The sequence below is a fragment of the Callorhinus ursinus genome, unplaced genomic scaffold (genome assembly GCF_003265705.2).
Source record: "Callorhinus ursinus isolate GAN/ISIS: 27379988/994484 unplaced genomic scaffold, GSC_fseal_2.0 scaffold78, whole genome shotgun sequence".
NCBI lineage: Eukaryota > Metazoa > Chordata > Mammalia > Carnivora > Otariidae > Callorhinus > Callorhinus ursinus.
The window spans coordinates 192,732-214,027 of NW_027397140.1; the positions used below are offsets into that span (position 1 = coordinate 192,732).

At 42.7% G+C, this 21,296-nt stretch overlaps 1 protein-coding gene across 1 annotated transcript in view; it reads left to right on the top strand.

Annotated features, from left to right (window-relative positions):
• The window catches only part of CYFIP1 (cytoplasmic FMR1 interacting protein 1), a 118,680-nt gene that overhangs the window by 49,483 nt on the left and 47,901 nt on the right, over positions 1–21,296 (top strand). Inside the window, exons 10-18 of the mRNA XM_025852106.2 lie at positions 1,962–2,053; positions 3,747–3,864; positions 7,556–7,678; positions 8,468–8,593; positions 14,380–14,546; positions 15,804–15,951; positions 17,196–17,349; positions 18,372–18,528; positions 19,979–20,075. Coding sequence (XP_025707891.1) covers positions 1,962–2,053; positions 3,747–3,864; positions 7,556–7,678; positions 8,468–8,593; positions 14,380–14,546; positions 15,804–15,951; positions 17,196–17,349; positions 18,372–18,528; positions 19,979–20,075 — 1,182 coding nt within the window. The remainder of the gene's footprint in view (positions 1–1,961; positions 2,054–3,746; positions 3,865–7,555; positions 7,679–8,467; positions 8,594–14,379; positions 14,547–15,803; positions 15,952–17,195; positions 17,350–18,371; positions 18,529–19,978; positions 20,076–21,296) is intronic.

Consider the following 21,296-nt stretch of genomic DNA (forward strand, 5'->3'; position numbering starts at 1 on the left):
AGCCTAACGATTCCCCACATGGCTCTGCTGATTTGCATAGCCACCAGCTGTGAGTGAGCCTTCTATTGTTCCACATCCTCATCCACATCCTCACCAGCACTTAGCACTGTCACTTTCTGGGGGAAGAGCATCCTGAAGGGTGGTACATCATTGTGACATTTTTGGCTGGCATTATCTTTTGTTTTAGTTGATATTTCCCTGATGACTTTTCACGCTGTCTATTGTGTGTTCTCTTGTGAAGTGTCATTACAAGCTTCTTGCCTTTCCCCCCCCTGTTGATTTATAGTTCTTTATGTATTCTGGGTACGTGTTCTTTGTTGGATACATGTGTTCTAAAATACATACATTCTGGGGCGCCTGGCTGGCTCAGTCGGTAAGCGTCTGCCTTCGGCTCAGGTCATGATCCCAGGGTCCTGGGATCGAGCCCCGCATTGGGCTCCCTGCTCAGCAGGAAGCCTGCTTCTCCCTCTCCCACTCCCCCTGCTTGTGTTCCCTCTCTCACTGTGTCTCTGTCAAATAAGTAAATAAAATCTTAAAAAAAAAAAAAAATACACGCGTTCTGCCCTGTGTGGCTCTCCATTTCACTTTGTTATTAGGTGAACAAAAGTTCTTAATTTTATTGTAGTCTAGTATATCAATCTTTAATATCCACTTTTTTAAAGATTGATTTATTTATTTTAGAGAGAGCACATGAGAGCAGGAGGAGGAGCATAGAGAAAGGGAGACAAGCAAACTTCCTGCCGAGTGGGGAGCCCCAGGTGGGGCTTGACCCCAGGACCCTAAAATCATGACCTAAGCCAAAATCAAGTCAGACATTTAACTGACTGAACCACCCAGACACCCCTTTAATATCCACTTTTAGAAATCTTTGTATAAGGCAGACTTATGAGAATTTCCTTCTTACCTTCCAGAAGCAGCAACATTTCCTTTTCTGTCTAGATCTATACTCCTCCTTGGCTTGGTCTCTATGTATGATGTGAGGAAGGGGGGTTGACATTTTTAGATTTTTTCTTTTCCCCATTATGGGTATCCAGTTGACTTAGTCCATTTATTGCAAAGGCCGTCTTTTCTCCCATCACTGTGCAGTGTTGCCTGGGTCATAAAGCAGGTGTCTGTACGACTGTGACTCTATCTTAAGTTCTCTGTCCCTACTCCACTGCTCTCCATTCATTCTCCAGGGCCATACTGTGTTAGTTGCTGTAGCTTTCCAATAGAACAGGTCTGTTTATCAGGAAGGCTTCAAGTTACATTCTTCAAGATTGTCTTGGGTGTCACCCCTTTACTGTTCAAAATAAATTGGCTTGCTGATTTCCATATACACACACATATATACACACTACCCATAAACCATTTTTCTTGGAATATTGTTTGGATTCCATACATCAATTTCATAGATCAGTTTAGAGGTCTTGATCATATTTTGTTAGCTATATCCTTTAGGGTTTTTTTTTTTGATGCTATGGCAAGTTATTTGAGAGAGAGCGAGAAAGAGTGAGCGAGAGAGAAGGAGCAGGGGGAAGGGGCAGAGGGAGAAGCAGACTCCCCACTGAGCAGGGAGCCTGACTTTGGGCTTGATCTTGGGTCTCTGGGATCATGACCTGACTCGAAGGCAGCCGCTTAACTGACTGAGCCACCCAGATACCCCAAATTGTTTCTCTTTAGATTTTCATTTTCTGTTTGTTACTAGTATGTAGAAATGCAAATTGATTTTTTTTTGTGGATCTAGCAACAAGGAAGGTTAATTTTAATATTTGAATTGGTTTTATGAATGTTGGTTCTTAAATTGTATTTTGTCCTTCTTAAAGTGAATATGTAAGTTCCTTACAATTTTTTTTTCTAGTAAGTGATTTACAGAGTTAGTTTTTAGCCCATAGTAATTACCAGCATTACTCATTCTTGTGATTGTATTTGGTGACTAAACATACATAATGACCTTATTTTTTTTTGTTCTTTGAATATAGCAGCTCCAGGTGGTTCCACTGTTCGGGGACATGCAAATAGAACTGGCAAGATACATCAAGACCAGCGCCCACTATGAGGAAAATAAATCTCGGTAGGAGGAGAGTGAGCTGTCCAGTTGGAACATTCTGCAATGTTCTCGTTGTAGTTTTATAACACTTATTTATCTAGAGAGAACACCTTTGACATTTTTAACCATCTGGAACCAAAAGCCCCATATGGTAGGCCTTGTCACTGCTTACATTTAAATTCATTAAAAAAAAAAAACAACTGTTTTCTTGGTTAGAACATCCATATTTCAGATGTTCAGTAGAGGCTACTGTGTTAGCGCAGATACAGAGCTTTTCCATCATCTCAGAGAGTTCTGTTGGATAGAATAGGGTGAGAATGGATGAGCTTAAACAAGTGGTGTGCTGGTAAATGCTTAACAATCAGCCCTGCTGGGCAGGGGGATGTTTGCATTTATATCACAGAGATTATTAAAACTATCACCTAAGGGCCAAATCTAGCCCAGGGCTGTTTTTTTGTAAGATCTCAGTTGCTTTGAATGGCTTTTATGTTTTTAAAGGCTTTTTTTTTTCTTTTTTAAAGAAAGAAGACTACAATGACGACAATGGCTATGTGACAGAGACAGTATAGTCCCCATATTCTGAAGCATTTACTTTCTGGCCCCTGTAGAGAGAGAGTTGGCCAGTCATTGGCATAAAGGATCCGTAGCTCACAATTACAGATGATGAAAAACATACCATACTTTTTTTGTACAGTCCACATAGCCAGTTGAGTCTTGCAGGATGCTTTTGTTGACCCTTGCCAAACATGTGTACCTAGCCAACCTACAGTTGCAATTCAGCCATGATTTTGAAAAATGCAATTACATTGCAGTCTGCATACTCAGATGTCGGCAATCCTTTTTTTTTTTTTTTAATAAAGGCTGAATTATAAACACTTTAAGCCTTTGCAGGCCACATGTGGTATCTGTCATATATTCTTCTTTGCTGTTGTTGTGGTTTTGTTTTTTAAACCATGAAAATGTAAGTACCATTTTGTATGACTCTAGGGCCATACAAACACAGGTTGTATTTGGCCTGTGCTGTAGTTTGCTGACCTCTGTGCTATAGCTTATTTCTTAATAAATCTGCCATTAAATTTGATGTGCCATCCAGTTATGTGTTGCGTGTGAGGGAGCAGTGGTTGGAGCCCCAAAGCCCATGCTTTCTGCCCGAGAGCTCCAGCCGCTTTGTTAATAAACTTTTTTTCCACTAAATTGACTATCTGTTTGCTGCTGAAATGGTATGTTGTGCACATAAGTAGTTATGGCAGCACTCTCTAACTTCCAAGTAATGTCTGTTTTCAATTCCCAGTAAGGATAACTTTTGTTTCTGAGTCTTTGGCGGACTTGTTTCCTACTGTAGCTTATATTTTCATATGTGAGTGATAAAGATGTGTGTTAAGGGGCCCTTGCAAGGGTGATGCAGTACCCTAAATCCAGCAACAGCTCTCAGCTGTTTTGAGAGTAGTTGGCTGATGAAGGAGAAATTACAATTGCTTTTCTAAAACAGATATGAGAAGGTAGGACGGTGACCGTGGCACAGAGGGTTGGGGCTGGCCCGGCTGTTTCTTTGCTGAGAATTCATGTTCTCTCCAAGCCTTTCTGTGCTGGCCAGCATGCAGGACCAGTGGGTCGTCCTGTGTGCCTGCTGTGCGTGTCCCCGGCCGCCCCCCGTGGTGAAGCGGAAGTCTTCTGCGGGCACCTCTTCAGGTCACACGCATTTCCCCTTCCCTGCCAGATGGACGTGCACGTCGTCCAGCAGCAGCCCGCAGTATAACATCTGTGAGCAGATGATCCAGATCCGGGAGGACCATATGCGCTTCATCTCAGAGCTGGCGCGCTACAGCAACAGCGAGGTAAGTGGGCCTTCGGTGCCCGCCTGTGCTGGTACCTCAGGCCAGGTGTGCGGGAACCTTCAGCTGGATGGGAGGACACGTCCTAGGTGCCCAGAGGAGGGCCCGGAGTTAGGGGTGGGAGGAAGCACTGTCCCTCAGCTGTGTTCCCGCTTGGCAGCCGGGTTTTCTGTGTCCTTGTTCGGGCTGGTCACACTCTCCCCACCTGCCAAGCACAGCTCCAGCCAGCCCGCCAGTGTGTGGGGTGCACAGGAGTGGGGAGGTCTGAGTGCAGAGAGCAGTGGGAATGTCGTGTCTCACATGTGAGCAGGCAGGGCAGCGAGGTCAGGGATGTAGCGATGGTCCGTGTTATGCGTGCTGCACATAGTCTTAGAGGGACCTGTGGACTTGAGACCACATACACAGGTCTGGTCTTTGAGATTCTGGTCCCTCGGGGTTCTCAGGAGGATCATTAACATTTGGAGGGAACAACTCTGTGTGTTGGCCCCTGTCCTCCACCCAGCAACACTAGCCATCGTGTAACCAGGATGACTGGAAGACAGCCCAGATGGCTCAGAGCACGTGCTAGCTCCAAGCAGACCCCTGATGGCCAGCTCCCCCAGGAGGAGGTGCTGTCTCAGTGTCTCCCCAGCTGCCGGCACAGCCCACAGGGTAGAGATGGAGGCAGGGGCTGATAGAGCTGTAAACCGAATTTCTGGGAAGCTCTCAGATGACATGTAGAGTTATTTCTACCCTTAAAATAGGCGTACCTGATAGCATGTGTGGCTCCTGTCTGTTTTCCCTTTGCTGTCTGCTGTAGGACCTTTTAATAAGAAAAAAGAGATCTATCTTTGAATGCTCTGCTCAGTTTAGTTTTAAACCGGTTTATGGAGATTTAATCCATGTACCATACAATTCACCCATTTAAAATGTACAATTTAAAGGTTTTTGTTTATTCACTGAATTCTGTAACTACCACCACAGTCCATTATTGGAACATTTCCATTACCCCCAAAAGCAACTCCGTACCCATGTGCTTCTGATCTCTATATAGATCAGAGGTTCCAACCACCCTCTCCTTTGGGTTTCCCATGTGTCTTATAGAGATAAGGGCTCTTTTTAAACATGACTGTAATACCATCATTATCACACCTAAAAAAAAAATCAAGTATTCCTTAATGTCAGAGTCATTGTTCAGTTTTCTCTGTTGACTCAAAGATGGTTTTCTTTTTCCAAATTGATTTGCCTCAGGATCCAAATGAGTTTTATACACTGTAGTTGGTTGGTATATCTCTTTGAAGATGTGTGCCTTCTCCATCTCTCTTGCTCCCTATGGGGTTGTATGGTGTGACCTCTGTCCCCTGTGCTTCCTCTACGTGGGTGATTAGATCTGGAGGCCTGATCAAACTCTGCTTCCATCCTCTCAGTACAGCTGGCGCTTCACTGGCCATGCTGCAGAATGCTAGTGTCTGGCCGTCTCTCTCCGGAGTGTAGACAGCCATTGTCCACTGCCAGATGTATGAATTCATTAGGGCTGTGACATGATGGTCTTCTAGTCCTTTCACTCCTTCTCAACTCCTAACAGCTGAGCCTTGCCCTGCAGTATGATTCCTTCAGGACAGACAGGTCAGAGCTGGATTCTGTTTCTTTTTTTTTTTTTTAAAGATTTTATTTATTTATTCATGAGAGACAGAGAGAGAGAGAGAAGCAGAGGGAGAAGCAGGCTCCCAAGGAGCAGGGAGCCCAATGTGGGACTCGATCCCAGGACCCTGGGATCATGAACTGAGCCGAAGGCAGACGCTTAACCATCTGAGCCACCCAGGCGCCCTGGATTCTGTTTCTATGCATATCAATTTTTCAAATAATTGATCCTCTAGCATCATCTAAGGCGGCAAGCTTTTTGGGAGTCCTCTTTTGAAGTTCATCTACTTCCGTTTCCATCTTTTTCCGCCTTTTGTGCTGAGAATCCTGATTCTTTTTTTTTTTTTTTAAGATTTTATTTATTTACTTGAGAGAGAGAGAATGAGAGATAGAGAGCACGAGAGGGAAGAGGGTCAGAGGGAGAAGCAGACTCCCTGCTCAGCAGGGAGCCCGATGCGGGACTCGATCCCGGGACTCCAGGATCATGACCTGAGCCGAAGGCAGTCGCTTAACCAACTGAGCCACCCAGGCGCCCCGAGAATCCTGATTCTTAATGACTACAGCATATTTTGACTTGATGTCTTAGTATACACTTAGCAGTCTTAAAATAGCAATACCAACACTGCTAACAATATAATTATTAGAAACAATATAATTATATATTGTAATATATAACATTACAGTATTATAATGACAATATAATTACTAAAAGTTGTTTTAAGATTTATTTTTTAAGTTCATTTTGCCCTTAAATTTTCTCCCTCCAGGGATAGAGATCAAATCATTGGGCTTGCTTTGTCTTTCTTTCCCCCCTCCCCACCCTTCTCTTCCCTTTTCCTTTTCCCCTTCCCCTTCCCTTCCCTCTTTCCTTCCTTTAAATCATTGTTTTTCAGAGTCACTTGAAGTGCTTTGTTTTGTGTTGGTCTCAGCCTATAGTAATAGTGATGCCTAAAGGACTCCCCTATCTTTGGCAGCCCCATAGACATTTCCCTAAGTGAAGCCAATATTGTGGCTGCACAGGTCCTTGTGGTTCTTATTATGCTTGCAAAATGTACCTCAGTAATAACCATCAGGGAATTTTGAGAAAAAGAAGGATTATTACTTACACATTCTGGAAGGCACATGGCATGCCTGGAGCTACAAAGTGAAGTGACAGGTAGAGAAGGAGAGTGGATCTGAGACTCTGCTTTTATTGGGGCCCAGGGTGGGGTACCTAGGATTTCATGGGTTTACTCTTTATTGGCAAATTTCAAATATAAGAGCAGGAATTAGGGCACTAAAGTGGGGTCACTCGAGTGATAGGTTACTAGGTCACCCAGAGCTTTCTAAGAGGGGAGCTTCATAGATGGAGCTGCCTGGCTCTTTATCTACTTGTATAGCTGGTACTGTGTTCATTTTAGGTGGATGTCCTTGAAATGGATGCCTCCATTTGGCATCCAGTGGCAATCAAAAGCTTAATGCCAGGCACTTACACTGTAATCAAAAAAGCTTGTCAGGTACCTGCACTACATTGTTCCTCTGTGCGGTCATGAACCCAGTTCTGTACACACTTTAATTCATGCTTTCATTTTGCTTTTGAGTTTTAGGGATTGCTTGTGTCCCGTAATTTAATTTTCTGTCATATTTCCATTACATGTTTATGTGGTTCCAAAGTCAGATGTACAAAAGGAGGTATATTCAGAGAAGTCTGCCTTCCTCCCCACCCTACGCCTTCCTGCCCTTTAGGTAACCATTCTCAAATATAAGTTTTCATTTTTTGATATAAGCAGATGCACATGTTGTGCATGTTTTCCTTTATTAGCTAAGTAGAAGCCTAACTGTGCACATGGTTCTGTTAACACCATGTCCTAGAGATGCCTCCAGCACCGTCTGCAGAGGTGTTCTCTTCTTTGAGAGCTGCAGAATGTCCACTGTCAGGGCTCTGCTGGTAAAGGCTCCTGTGCCCCCATCATTTCATCATTTTGCAAATGCACCTTTCCTGTAGATTCCTAGTGGATTTGCTAGGTCCTGGGGAAATGCCTAACTGGTTTTTCTAGATATGGGGTGACTTCTTGCTGTTCCTGTGGTGCTCTAGGTTGTCACAGGATCAGGCCGCCAGGAGGCTCAGAAGACAGATGCTGAGTACCGGAAGCTGTTTGACCTGGCCCTGCAGGGTCTGCAGCTGCTGTCACAGTGGAGTGCTCATGTGATGGAAGTGGTAGGCACTCTGTACTTGCTTTTGTCTGCAAATCGTCTACCCCTGGTTGGTTAGAAGTGCTTTTCTTCCCAAAATCACCCAAGAAATTGACTAAATGATATTTTTTCTGCATTAACTTTGGTCTTTGGATCAAGAACAAATTGGCTTTTTATCGTTGATCCTAGAAATAAAAATCTATATCACTATAAATGTTTCTTAGATGGCTCAAAGTACATTTCATTTATGTGTGTTACAAATAAAAAGGGCCTCATCTTTTAAAACATATATACCTTTATGATGATTTTTAATTCTCATTTTTAAAAAATTTTCTCTGTGGAGTTCCAGCTGTTGGTTTCTTTTGTTTAGCATTAATAAAATAGTTTCTGATGCCGTATGAAGATTTGGATACCTGTAAGTCATAGAAGATTTTTTCTTTTGTTGCTTATTTTGACCAGATAAAAATTATTAAGTTGGATGAGTTACGTGATCATTTGAAAGGCTGATTTTTTTTTTTTTTTTTTTTTTTTTTTTTTAGTGAAGTAAATACCTAGTCTTAAGATATTTAATACAGAAGATCCAGGACATTTTACCTTATATATTTCTTAAACCTGAAGTCACATGGCTAGAATGTCCTGCAGTTTTATGGGGATGGACTTGGTGTGTGAGCATGCATGCATGTGTGTGATTTTCAGATATAGCTAGTATTAGAAGGCTGACCTGTGGTCACTTCCGCGATAGTCATGTCAGTATGACCAGAATGTAAGCATTTTGCATTCAGTGTGGATGTCTCCCCCTTTCTGACCACACCAGTATTCATGGAAACTTGTGCACCCAACGGACAAGTACTCCAACAAGGACTGCCCAGATAATGCCGAGGAGTATGAGCGTGCCACCCGCTACAACTACACCAGTGAGGAGAAGTTCGCCCTGGTGGAGGTGCGGTTTGCTTTCTTTTCCTCCACAGCTCTGGCCTCAGACTGTCTTCCCATTCAAAGCAAAGGCAAAAACTTGAGTAAAATTCAATGCACAGTTTCATGTTGTCGCTTCTAACTAAGCCAGCCACGTGGCCCCTGAAGTTAGTTTTTAAAACACTTCTGCCTCCACTGCTCTATCTCACTTTTGTTATGGATCAGGTGACCATTCATGTATGAGCGTGTTTTTCTCCCTGTTCTAATCCATTGGTCAGTTGGTCTGTCCTTGTTCTCATGTCCCTCTGTCTTTTCTTTTTTTTTTTTAAAGATTGTTTTATTTATTCATTCGAGACACAGAGATACAGAGAGAGAGAACATGAGCAGGGGGAGAAGCAGGGGGAGGGGGAGAAGAAGGCTCCCCACAGAGCAGGCATCCCGATGCAGGGCTTGATGTGGGGCTCGATCCCAGGATGCTGGGATCATGACCTGAGCCGAAGGCAGACACTGAACCATCTGAGCCACCCAGGCGCCCCTCATGCCCCTCTGTCTTATTTACTGTAGCTGGTTCTGTGTCTGGTAAAGCAAGCTTCTCTTTCTTTAAGAGTTCCTTGGTTATTCTTGCCATTTGTATTTTCATATAAATTTTAGAATCATTTTTTTCATATCTCACAGTGAAATCTGTTGAAATTTTTTATGGGGATATGAATAAACCTATAGGTCATTTTAGGGAGAATTGATAAATATAAAATATTAAAACTTTTATGAACATGGTCTATCCCTCCATTTATTTAGATTCTCTCTAATTTCTCTTTTATAATCTGTAAAACTCTTACACATCTTGTGTTAGCTTTATTTCTAGGTATTTGATATTAGATGATAGGTTTTAAATTTTTTCTAAATGTTTGTCATTGATACTTAGAATTAAAATTATTTTTTGTATTTTTTCTTGTATCTGCCAACCTGTCTAAACTCATTTGTTAATTGTAACAAATTATCCATTGGATTTTCTGCCAATATAATCATTATCTGAAAATGATGGCAGTTTTATTTATCCCAACTTTACATTTTTATTTATTTTTTTAATCACAACGGATGGAACCCCTACTTGTTAAATGAGGCACCAGGCATCCTTGTCTCATTCCTCATCTCAAAGGGAAAGCTTTCAACATTTCACCATATAATGTGTTTGCTGTAGGTTTTCTTTTTTCTAATTTTATTTATTTATTAGAGAGACAGAGCACAAGCAGGGGGAGGGGCAGGAGAGGGAGAGGGAGAAGCCGACTCCCCGCTGAGCAGGGAGCCCAACTCGGGACTCTCTCCCAGGACCCTGGGACCATGACCAGAGCCGAAGGCAGACACTCACCAACTGAGCCACCCAGGCACCCCTGCTGTAGGTTTCTTGTAGCTAACCTTCATCAGTAAGGAACTTGCCTTCCATTCTGGTTTGCTAAGAGATTTTATTATGAGTTGATATTAATTCTGTTAAATACTTTGTATCCACTGAGGTACTTCTGTGACTTTTCTCTTTTATTCCATTAATGTGGTGAATTTACATTGATTGTGAGGGTTTTTTTTCCACTTTTTTTTTTTTTTTTTTTGAATCAAGTTTGATGTTAAGGTAGCCTTGCATTCCTGGTATAAACTCAACTCAGTCATGACATTATCCTCTTTATGTAATGTTGGATATAGTTTGCTAGTATTTTGCTTAGGATTTTTATATCAAACTTGATGAGTGAGAGTGTCTTTGCTATCACTTTTTTAAATAAACCTTGTATTATAAAATATTTTTAGGTTGACAAAAAATTGCAAAGATGATACAGTGAGTTCCTATCTACCCCACACCCATTTTTCTTTATTGTTAACATTTCACATTAGTATTGTTATAATTAATAAACCAATATTGGTACATTTTATTAACTAAAGTCCATATTTTATTCAGATTTCGTCAGTCTTTCCATTATGTCTTCGTTCTGATCAAAGATCCCACATTACATTAAGTCATCATACCTCCTTAGGCTCCTCTGGGTTGTGAGTTTTTCAGACTTCCCTTGTGTTGGATGACCTTGACAGTTTTCAGGAGCACTGGTCAGGTATTTTGTAGAATGTTTCTCAGTTGGTATTTATGTGACTTTTTTCATAATTAGACTGGAGTTACATAGGTTTGGGGAACGAGGACCACAGAGGTGAAGCATCATTTCCATCACATCACGTCAAGGGTACATACTGTCAACAAACTCATCACGGTTGGTGTTGACCTTGCTCCCCTGGCCAAGGAAGTATCGTCAGATTTCTCCATTAGGAAGTTACCCTACACCTTCCCCTCACCCCTGCTTTATCCTTTTCATAGTATACTTTAGAGAAGGAAGTCACTGCACACAGCCCATACCTGTGTAGTGAGTAACATTACTTTTTTATAACCTTCCATTCTAGTTTTCTGGATGCCGGCTTCATAAAACAACTCTGGGGGCTCCCTTCTTTTTTGTATTGTCTGGAGTGGTTTGTGTAAGGTTCATGTTACTTCTTTCAATGTTTGCTAGCATTTACGGGTAAAGTTTTCCTTTTGTGGGATGGTTTTTGAAACATTCAGTTTCTTTACCATGTACATTTTCTATTTCTATTTGTATCAGTTTTGTTAAGTTGTATTTTCAGGAATGGTAAGTTATATTTTCAGGGAATTTTCAAAGCTTTTAAAATTTTCTAATATTTGTCATAAGGTTTTTCATAATAAATTCTCATCTTATTTTGGTAATAGTTTTTTTTTTCTACACAGTATATAATTCACCTGTTTGAAGTATAAAAATTCAGTGCTTTTATATATATATGTGTGTATATATATATATATATATATATATATATTCACAGAGTTGTACAATCACAATCAAATTTAAGACATTTTTGTTATGTCAAAAAGAAACTTCAGACCCATTAGCAGTCACCCCCAATTCTCCCCTCCCTTCAGCCCTAGGCAGCCACCGATCTGCTTTGTGACTCTGTAGATTTGCTTATTCTGAACACCTCATATAAATGAAATCATACAATATGTGGCTGATTGTAATTGGCTTCTTTTACTGAACATCATGTTTTCAAGGTTCACACATGTATCAGTATTTTATTCTTTCCATTGCTGAATCCCATCCCATTGTATGGATATATCACATTTTATTTATTTTTTAGCCGATTTTTTAGTTTGGTTGTTTTTACTTTTTCACTATTACAAATAATGCTGCTATTAACTTTTGTGTACTAGTTTTTGTATGGATGCATGTTTTCATTTCTTTTCAGGATATATCTAGTAGTAGAATTGCTGGGTCATATGGTAATGCTATTTAACATTTTGAGTAACTACCATATGGGCTTTCCCAAGTGGCAGCGCTATTTTACATTCCTACCAACAGTGTATGAGGCTTCTACTTTCTCTGAATCCTTGTCAACACTTGTTATTTTCTCTTTTTGATTCTAGCCATCCTACTACATGTGAAATGTATCTCATTATGATTTTGATTTGCATTTTCCTAACTAATGATACTGCATATTTTCATGTGCTTCTTGGCAATTTATATATCTTCTTTGGAGAAATGTTTATTCAGATCCTTTGTCCATTTTTTAATTGGATTATTTATCTTATTGAGTTCTTTATATATTCTAGATAAGAGTTCCTTACCAGACATATGACTTATATTCTTCCATTCTGTGATTGTCTTTTTACTTTCTTAAGGGGTCGTTTGAAGCATAAAGTCTTTTAACTTTTATAAAGTTCAGTTTACCTATTTTTTTTCTTTGGCTGCTTGTGCTTTTCATATTATATCTAAGAAACCATTTCCCAACCCAAGTCATGAAGATTTACTCTTATGTTTTCTTCTAAGAATTCTATAGTTTTGCCTCTTAAATTTAAATGTGTGATACATTCTGAGTTAGTTTTTTAGTATGGTGTGAGGTGGGGGCTATGTTAGAGATTCCTGAGGGCTTGATTTGCTAGAAGGACTCACGGGGCTGAGTAGCTGTTCTACTCAAGGTTATCATTTATTTACAGTGAGAGGAGACAGATTTAAATCAGCCAAAGGCACATGGGTGAAGTCCAGGAGAAACCAGGTACAAATTTCTGGGTATCCCCTACTAGTGCACTTGTGCGGGATGTGCTTAATTTTCCCGGCAGAGATGGGTGACAACATGTGGAAAGTGTTGCCAACTAGGGAAGCTTACGCAAGATCTTAGCGTCCAGGTTTTTTTGGGGGGTCAGTAGTGTCGGCATGCAACACACCTTCGTGATTGACCTTGGCTACTCTGACTCCAGACTCCCAGTACAAACATAGGTGTTCACCATCAATGACATTGTTGGCATAAACCCCCTAGTCACGCTGGTACTGCAGTGGCCCAGAGCCTTGGGTGTACACATTCTTTTGAGGCAGAATATTCCCAGGGCTCAAGGCTCAGTTCCTAGGAGTTGGCCACAGGCCAGCCCTGAAAACAGGCCTTTCCTGGGAATATGGAGGGTTTGATCATCCCCGGCATCACCAGTTAACCCTTTCCTGCACAGGAGACCAATTTCATTGTTTTGCATGTGGATACTGTTTGTTGAAAGGATAATATTTCCCTGTTGAATTGTTTTCACACACTTGTTGAAAATCAATTGACTGTAAATGTGAAGATTTATTTCTGAACTCTGTTTCTATTCCATTGATCTGTATGTTTATCCTATGCTGATATAGTCACGTAATCTCTTAATATCTGTAAACTGTGTGATAATGCCCCCCCCCTTTTCATTCTTAATGCTCGCAGTTCGTGCCTTGTCTGTGTTTTTCTTGATTAGTCCTGTGGGAAAGTTGTCAATTCTATTATTTATTTACTTATTTTTTTAAACAGCTTTATCTTTGTTGATCACCTTCTATGATTTGCTTGTTTTCTGTTTTGTTAATTTTTACTTGTCAGTATTTATTTCCCTCTAGTTTGGGGGGGTGTGTATTTTCCTATTCTTTTTACAGACTTATGATGAATGTTAGATTATTATTTGTCAGACTTTTTGTTTCCTAATGTATGCCTCTAAAGCTCCAATTTACTTTTTAGCATAACTTTTCCTACATCCCATACATTTGAATATATAGTATTTTCATTTTCATTCAGGTTGATTTGAATTTGAATTCTGTTCAATTTGAATTTGAATTGGGGCATTTGCTTTTTTTTTTTCATAGAAATTTCCTTTTCTTCCCCTCATTAGAGAACCATCCAACAAATCCCTAAAGCAGACAAATAGAACACATGAGTGTGCCTTGAGGACATTATAGTGTCTGTGATGCTGTCACAGACATGACCTTTAAGCATTTTAGTGTATTTCCTTCCAGGCCTTCTCATGCATATTAATTCAGCATGCTATTACTGTTTAACAGATGGGATTTGGGCTATAACTTCTTTTTTCTTTTCCAGCTAATAACATATTTGCTTTCATGAATCTGTTTTATTCTTTACCCTTTAAAGTCCTTCACAGGTGTATGCCCTTACACATTTGGGAGTGTTCTGAGTGAGTTACCAAACGCCCGTTAGCTCCTTGCCAAGCCAAGCAAATCCATCCCTGTCCTCAAGGCGCTCATGGTCCAGTGGAGTCAGACCCAGGCACAGGGACAGCTGCTGAATTAGAGCTGAGTTCACTGCTCTTGGGAAGAACTACAGGGCCGCAGCTTCAGAGCAGAAACATGGGAGGCCAGGGAGAGGTGCTGTGCACCAGGAAGAGGCAGCTTCCAGGTGGAACTTGGTGTCACTTAAGAAGGAGCCATCTCCTGTCACTGTCCACCACACTGTAAGTCATGTGTCCCCCTGCAGGTGATCGCCATGATCAAAGGTCTGCAGGTGCTGATGGGCAGGATGGAGAGTGTGTTCAACCATGCCATCCGGCACACCGTCTATGCTGCACTGCAGGACTTTTCCCAGGTTACTCTCCGGGAACCACTCAGGCAGGCTATCAAGAAGAAGAAGAACGTCATCCAGAGGTCAGCCTCAGTGTAATACCTACCTGTGAGCTCAGAGTCCAAAGTTGTAGAATCAGCTTAGGTTTGAACAACTGTATAGTTAGATTTTCATAAAGATGCTCAGTGCATTTATCTTCAACCTCCAGATGCCCTTCTGGTGAATTTCCTGTAAATGTAATGCAATGGGTCCAATTATTCACCTGAGCAATGTATAATAAATCGACTACAGAATGTCTGAGCAGTGGGGACGCAGGGATAGGGTGTGTTTATGTTGGGGCAGGAGAGTGTCTCAAAATCTGTTTGATGATTCTGATCACCAGGCTTTGGGGACAGGAAGCCCAGCATCACATTTCCCATCTCAAAGTGTGTCATCTTCAGTATTTTTGCTTCTGTTCCTTTTGGCCTGTCATACAAATTGGTCAGAGACTAACACAGATATTGGAGATCCAATAGCAATCTGGAGCTAGTTTTCTCTAAATATTTAGCCTTTTAAAGTTGTCTTTCAGAGACATCTATGTAAAATGAAGTTTACTTGGGCTCACAAGTATATTGATTTCATTTTTTTGCTTATAAAATTATAAATTGATGTGTTTGACACCTGGCTTGGTATGACTTTTAGCATTAATAAAATTTGATACTGTGAGTCTTCCCATTTTGCTCATGTTTGCCATAATGGGAGGCTCACCACATGGGCAATGTGAAGTATAGTCTAAGAGTAACTCAGGTTTTAGCCAGAACTTTCCCCACGAGGCGATAGGATAGGCACATGGTTACATCTACCAAGTGTGGTGCCTGTGGTGGGGGAGGGGGATCTCCATATGGTGGAGCCCTGTTGGGGATGGGAACATGTTCCAAATGTGTGTGAGACGCAGACCCAGTCCCTACAGTTGTGTTGGTGACATGTTCCTGTTAGAAATCAGGGAATCAGCCAAGGGAGGTTGAGTTTCAGCTCCCTGGGTGGATATTTGTGGTCTGTCCCCTTCCGCTTTTTGCATGACTCAGTATTCAGGAGATAAAACATCACTTCCAGGTTAACTGATGTAAACTGCAGCTAAGTCAGATCTTTTGGAGCTAGTAATGTCCCCCAGAAAATGATCTATTCAAAATTTCGCTTTGAACTGGTCCGTTACGACGTCCCCCACTGCCCCCAAAGGAAATCACGTGTGAGAGTTGGCTGTCCTGAAAGCTATGTGTTAGGTGAGGTGATGCTGTGATTTTAAAAAGTCCTGAGGGTTTCAGGACTCTCTGCCTCACTGATGACTTGGTGGGGCTGTTTAGTGTCCTGCAGGCCATCAGGAAGACAGTGTGCGACTGGGAGACTGGGCATGAGCCCTTCAATGACCCAGCCCTGCGGGGCGAGAAGGACCCCAAGAGCGGCTTTGACATCAAAGTACCCCGGCGCGCTGTAGGACCCTCCAGCACTCAGGTTCTCATCCTCCCTGCTCCCCTGCTCCACCTGTTCCCCTGAGTGGGCTAACCCTGAGCTGAGGGTTGGTAAGCAAGGCCAGGAGTAAAATGACATAACCACTGTCTGCTCAAGATGATCAAATATTGCCTGTGCCTTTTCTGCTCCTCTGTTCCCTGCCCACGTGAATCTGGAGCATTTTGCCAAGACATCCTTGTGATTCTTGGATTTGATGATTTGCATGCAGAATTTAATTTGACTGCATTGACTCCCATTGCAAAAATGTGGGTGAAAGTCTAATGTGTCCGTATTTACGCTGTGTCTCCTGGTGGGTGTTTAAATGTATGGTTTTACTTTTTATGTTGGGACTAAAAATGATTGTTTCTGAAGATAAAACTTTTAGAAATTTAAGAATGTAGCTTTTTTGTGTCCCTGGTCTTAAACCACCACTGCTGTTTTCTCTCCTGGCATGCTCAGCCTCCTGCCCCCCAAAAGCAGCTTTCTTTTGACTCTCATACCTGATTTAATGTGTCCTTCTGCTTTTCTCTTCCCATTTTGGGGCTTAGTATTGTTTACTCATTGTTCTTCTGTTGGGGGCTTTTTATAATCTCTTCTGCCAGTCTTTCAGGGAACTACCACCAAAGCACGTTGTTGGCTCTATATGAAACCTCTCAAATATCTGGGAGGAAGGCATTTGGACCACTTAAGGAGGGTTCTGGTTCTGTCCAACGTGCGTGCACCTTCCCCACCCTCCGTCCCCATGTGTGTCTCCCCACCCCATGATGTGTGTGTCCTGTGACTAACGGCTCTCTCCCACCTCTCCCCCCCATCTGTCCGTGTCTAGCTCTACCTGGTGCGCACCATGGCGGAGTCCTTGAGCTCTGCTGAGCTGCTGAGGCAGCTCAAGTCTTTGGGCATGGAAAGACTCTTGCATGTGGTAAACGCGTTTCTGAGGCAGTCCTACACCTATCCACCTCTTTTAACCTTTGGTGGTAAGACATCATTTGTTTTTCTTGTTGATGTTTATGGCACAGAGGTGAACTGCTCCGCAACAGATTCTTTGTCCCAAGCAGCACCAACTTCGCTACTTAGATGGGTGCCCAGACCCACTTTGAGGAGCTGGTATAGTGGTAGGCTTACCGCTCCAGCCTGGCCCTGGTCAGGGCATAGCGGAGTAGTCTTCCTCTTGTGGTTTATCTGAGTTTGGTGTAACTAATATACCATGTATATTTTCTCCCCCACAAATGTTTCCTTGGATAATGCAGCTTTACATGGTGAGAACCATGCTAGAGTCCCTCATTGCAGACAAAAGTGGTTCCAAGAAAACCTTGAGAAGTAGCCTTGAGGGGCCCACCATATTGGACATAGAAAAATTTCATCGAGAGTCATTCTTCTACACTCACTTGATAAATTTCAGTGGTAAGAGATACTGCTGACCAGCGTCTGGCCCAGCATGTTCTAACATTGCTAACACCGTCTAGACTGCTTCCGCTGACCATCCCCTGCTGTGGTCCCCTCACACACCCAGACGGTGACCTGTGTTGTAACCTTCGTGATATTCCCTCACCTGTCGCTTTAAATGTGGCGTGGCCCTTAGAAGGATGAGGGCCATGGGCCCGTGGCTGGCTCTGTGACTTGAATGCAGTCTTTATAACCCATATGAGGTCAGAAACAGAGATGAATGTAATCTGTCACGTGGCTTGAGAACAGTGATAAGTATCAGATAGTGATAAGTGATAAGTATAAGATAGTGTTAAGTATCAGAAACAGCCCCCACGAGCAGTGATGTGTGGAAGATGGCAGTCACCTTGACCGGGGTGCTGGGTGGATACCCTTGTCATTGTGGAGTCCATGTTTATTCTGGTGCTGCAGCAGCTTGCTCAGAGCAGGAAGCTTCTATCTTGGCTGCAGGTGCTGCCGGTTTCGAGTAAATAGCAAGGCTTTTGTTTTTCACTTGTCAAATGATGGACACATTTTTTTTTTTCATTTGTTTCTATTTTACATTAGATAAACTTGTACTGAATACGCATGTAATGCTGTATCTTTATCCTAAGTAAAATAACATGGTTTTTATTTTTCCTTTTAAAAATGACATTTTTCCCCCTCCCAATCCCTCAAAGAAGCTCACAGGGTTGACAAGGTTCCATTGGTGGGTGGTCATGTCCGTGCCAGACCAGCAGGGGAAAGATGCTGACTCTGTTCTTTTTGTGAGAGAGAATGTGCACGGTCTAGGGTGGCTTTGCTTGCAGCCACATTGTGGTTGTCTCATCTCTGGTGTGAGGTGCCGTGTCACCCCTCCCTGCTCACGTCCACTCCCGCATGGCTCAGGGCTGAGATTGAAGGAGCCGGCACCTCGCACATGCCTCTCCCTGTCCTAGATCGTCCTGCTGAGTTTTTTCTGCTTGCAGAAGATTAACATGATATCATTTGAATCCTTCAAGAAACACTCCAGCAGTGCTGTGACCTTTCACAGTTGTGGTTCCGAGAGTTCTTTCTGGAACTGACAATGGGCAGGAGGATCCAGTTCCCTATTGAGATGTCCATGCCCTGGATCCTGACGGACCACATCCTGGAGACCAAGGAGGCGTCAATGATGGAGTGAGTACCCTGTGGCCGTGTCTTAGCTCTTTGTGATGACCAGGGTCCTTGGTGGCATTTGGGAGCTGGGAGATGGAGGAGGGGTTGGGCTGTTTTCAGCACTTCATTTGAAGTTGTCATACTTGGGGTAAGACTTCAGAGATTAATACAAGTAACGGGTTTCTTGGCTTTAGACTAAAATCAGGAACTCAGGCAGCAGAAGTCACTAAGTCCCACTGTGTTAGGTACTAGTGAGGCCCTGGGGGCTCAGCTAGGGTCAGCAAAAGGAGAGGTGGCCTAGCCTCTCATGTGGCACAGCCTCTGAGCCAGATGAATTTGGGAGGGGAAGTATTAATTGAATAGCTTTCTTTTGAGGTGAGGGCTCAAGGCCAGGGTAGGGGGTGGGAGACTTTCAAAATAGGAGGTTCCTGCAGGTAAAGTAATAGGAAAGGGGTATGTCTTGTGAACAGACTGGGGACTGACCCAACAGGTTCTTCGGCACACAGAGCAAATGTATCACACCTTGTCTTTGCCTGTGCACATCAGTTCTTATGTGGTGGTCAGGAGGATGGCCTTCCACTTTCTCTGGAGTGGCAGTAACGTCTGTTCTGCAGCACCAGAGAGGAGATGAGGAGCATGGAGATCTAATGCAGAGGTCTTGGCGTGCCTCTGTGTTGTGTCTTTGGAGTTGAGCTTGGCCCCATGGCTTACACAGCCTTCCTGCTGTGAGGTGGAAGCGACCTTGTACCTCAGAGGGACCTTACCACTGGAGGAGACTGCTGGCTGCTGCCTTTTGTCCAAATACGGGGCTAGGGGAGAGGGGCTTTTGGCCCTGCTGGACATGGTTGTGGTCAGCTGTGGAACCCAGGATCTTCATAGGTTTTTCTTATTAAGTCCGACAGTTCATTCTTAGAAATAAGAAAATAACTTGTTTTGTGGTTATAAAAAATATTGTATTCTGTGGTGAAAAACTTTGAAACATAAATAAGTGAGAAGATGATGTTACAGGAAGCCCTTGTGGACCCACCCGGGGCCCTGGGCCTGGCCTTAGCAAGTGTGTCCCATCCGTGGGATCGTCTGGCTTGGTCCATTAGGGCCCTTGGCAGGGACCCCATTTGGTGTCTGAAGTAAGAGATTGTTTTTCCTCATGTGAGATGTCAACAGTGAATGTTAAGGGACGCCTGGGTTGGCTCAGTTGTTGGGCATCTGCCTTCGGCTCGGGTCATGATCCCAGGGTCCTGGGATCGAGCCCCGCATCAGGCTCCCTGCTCAGCGGGAAGCCTGCTTCTCCCTCTCCCACTCCCCGTTTGTGTTCCCTCTCTCACTGTGTCTCTCTCTGTCAAATAAATAAATAAAATCTTAAAAAAAAAAAAACAACAACAATGAATGTTAAATTTCGCCTGGAGTGTGGGATGTGAGAGCCAAGAAGCCCCTTGGGGAAGGCTGGGCTGACCATTTGCCCCCTCTGCAGGTACGTCCTGTACTCCCTGGACCTGTACAATGACAGCGCACACTATGCCCTCACCAGGTTCAACAAGCAGTTTCTCTACGATGAAATTGAGGCAGAGGTGAGGGCCTAGGCACCTTTAACAAACTTTAATTTCCTTTTTCTCTGAGTATTAGAGGAAGCAAATTTTCTTTATAATACAAGGAGGTTTAAACAATAGAATGAACTTTTGAAATAAACATTTTGGAGTGAACCCTTCTATCTGCATCTACACATGTGATGATTGGGGTCTTATAACATTAAGATTTGACTGCATGTCATAAGTACCTCTGTATCCTCACCTGTCTTCTGTTATGAACACAATTTAAACCAACCCTTATTTTATTTCTTTCGTTTTAGCTTTTTATTTTTGCATATTGGGAGTGATGCTTTGATGAACTTCCTTGCACCTAATTTTTTAGCTGCGTTTGATTATTTTTTGAGGACAGATTCCTACAAGTGGAACTATTAAATCTGTGTGCATGCAGCTAAGGAGATAAATCTTATTTTGTAGCTTAAGATTTAAGAGCATTTAACCTCAACAAATTTCATTGTGCATCTAGATGTCCTTCTCTGCCTCCTCACAGAGACACTAGAAAGTGCTTCTTCAGGGAGATAAAGGCTCCTGGGCCATGTAGGGTAGGCATACGGCAGAGACCTGCAGGTCCTGGGGTGGCTCCTCTTTGAGCACATAGTGTCCTTATCAGAGTTCTAGGTGGGGAGGCTAACCCCATTTGCAAGGGAAGATACAGTTTTGGGGGTGGAGTCACAAGGCTGTGTCCATCCTATGTCTCCTCCCCGACCTCAGTGCCCAGAGCAGCCGGCCATGTTCCAGGGGAGGCCACATGTGGCCCCTGGGATACACAGCCCAGTGGCAGGAGCAGAACCCAAAGGCAGTGCATATTAACCACTGGGAACACATGTTGAAGAGAGACTTTTTCATAATCCTTTGCCTTTAAGAGACAGGGAGCATTTTTCTCCATCAGTAAGAGAGGTTCTGATAGAATTTTCAGTGGCTGTGTAGTAGTCACTCCTGGCCACACCAGGATATATTTTAATCTGTTGTTTTTAGACAATGAGGTTGTTTCTTGTTTCTCTTTTCTAATAAGAGAGCCTTTGTTAGTTGCCTTAACAAAAGATTTTCTTTTAACTTTATATTCCCAGAACGTATTCATTTTATAACTGGAAGTTTGTACCTTTTGACCACTTTCACCCATTTTGCCCATCGCTACCTACCCCTGCCTCTGGAACCACCAGTCTGTTCTCTATGCATTTGTTTTGTTGTTGTTGTTTTTAAGATTCC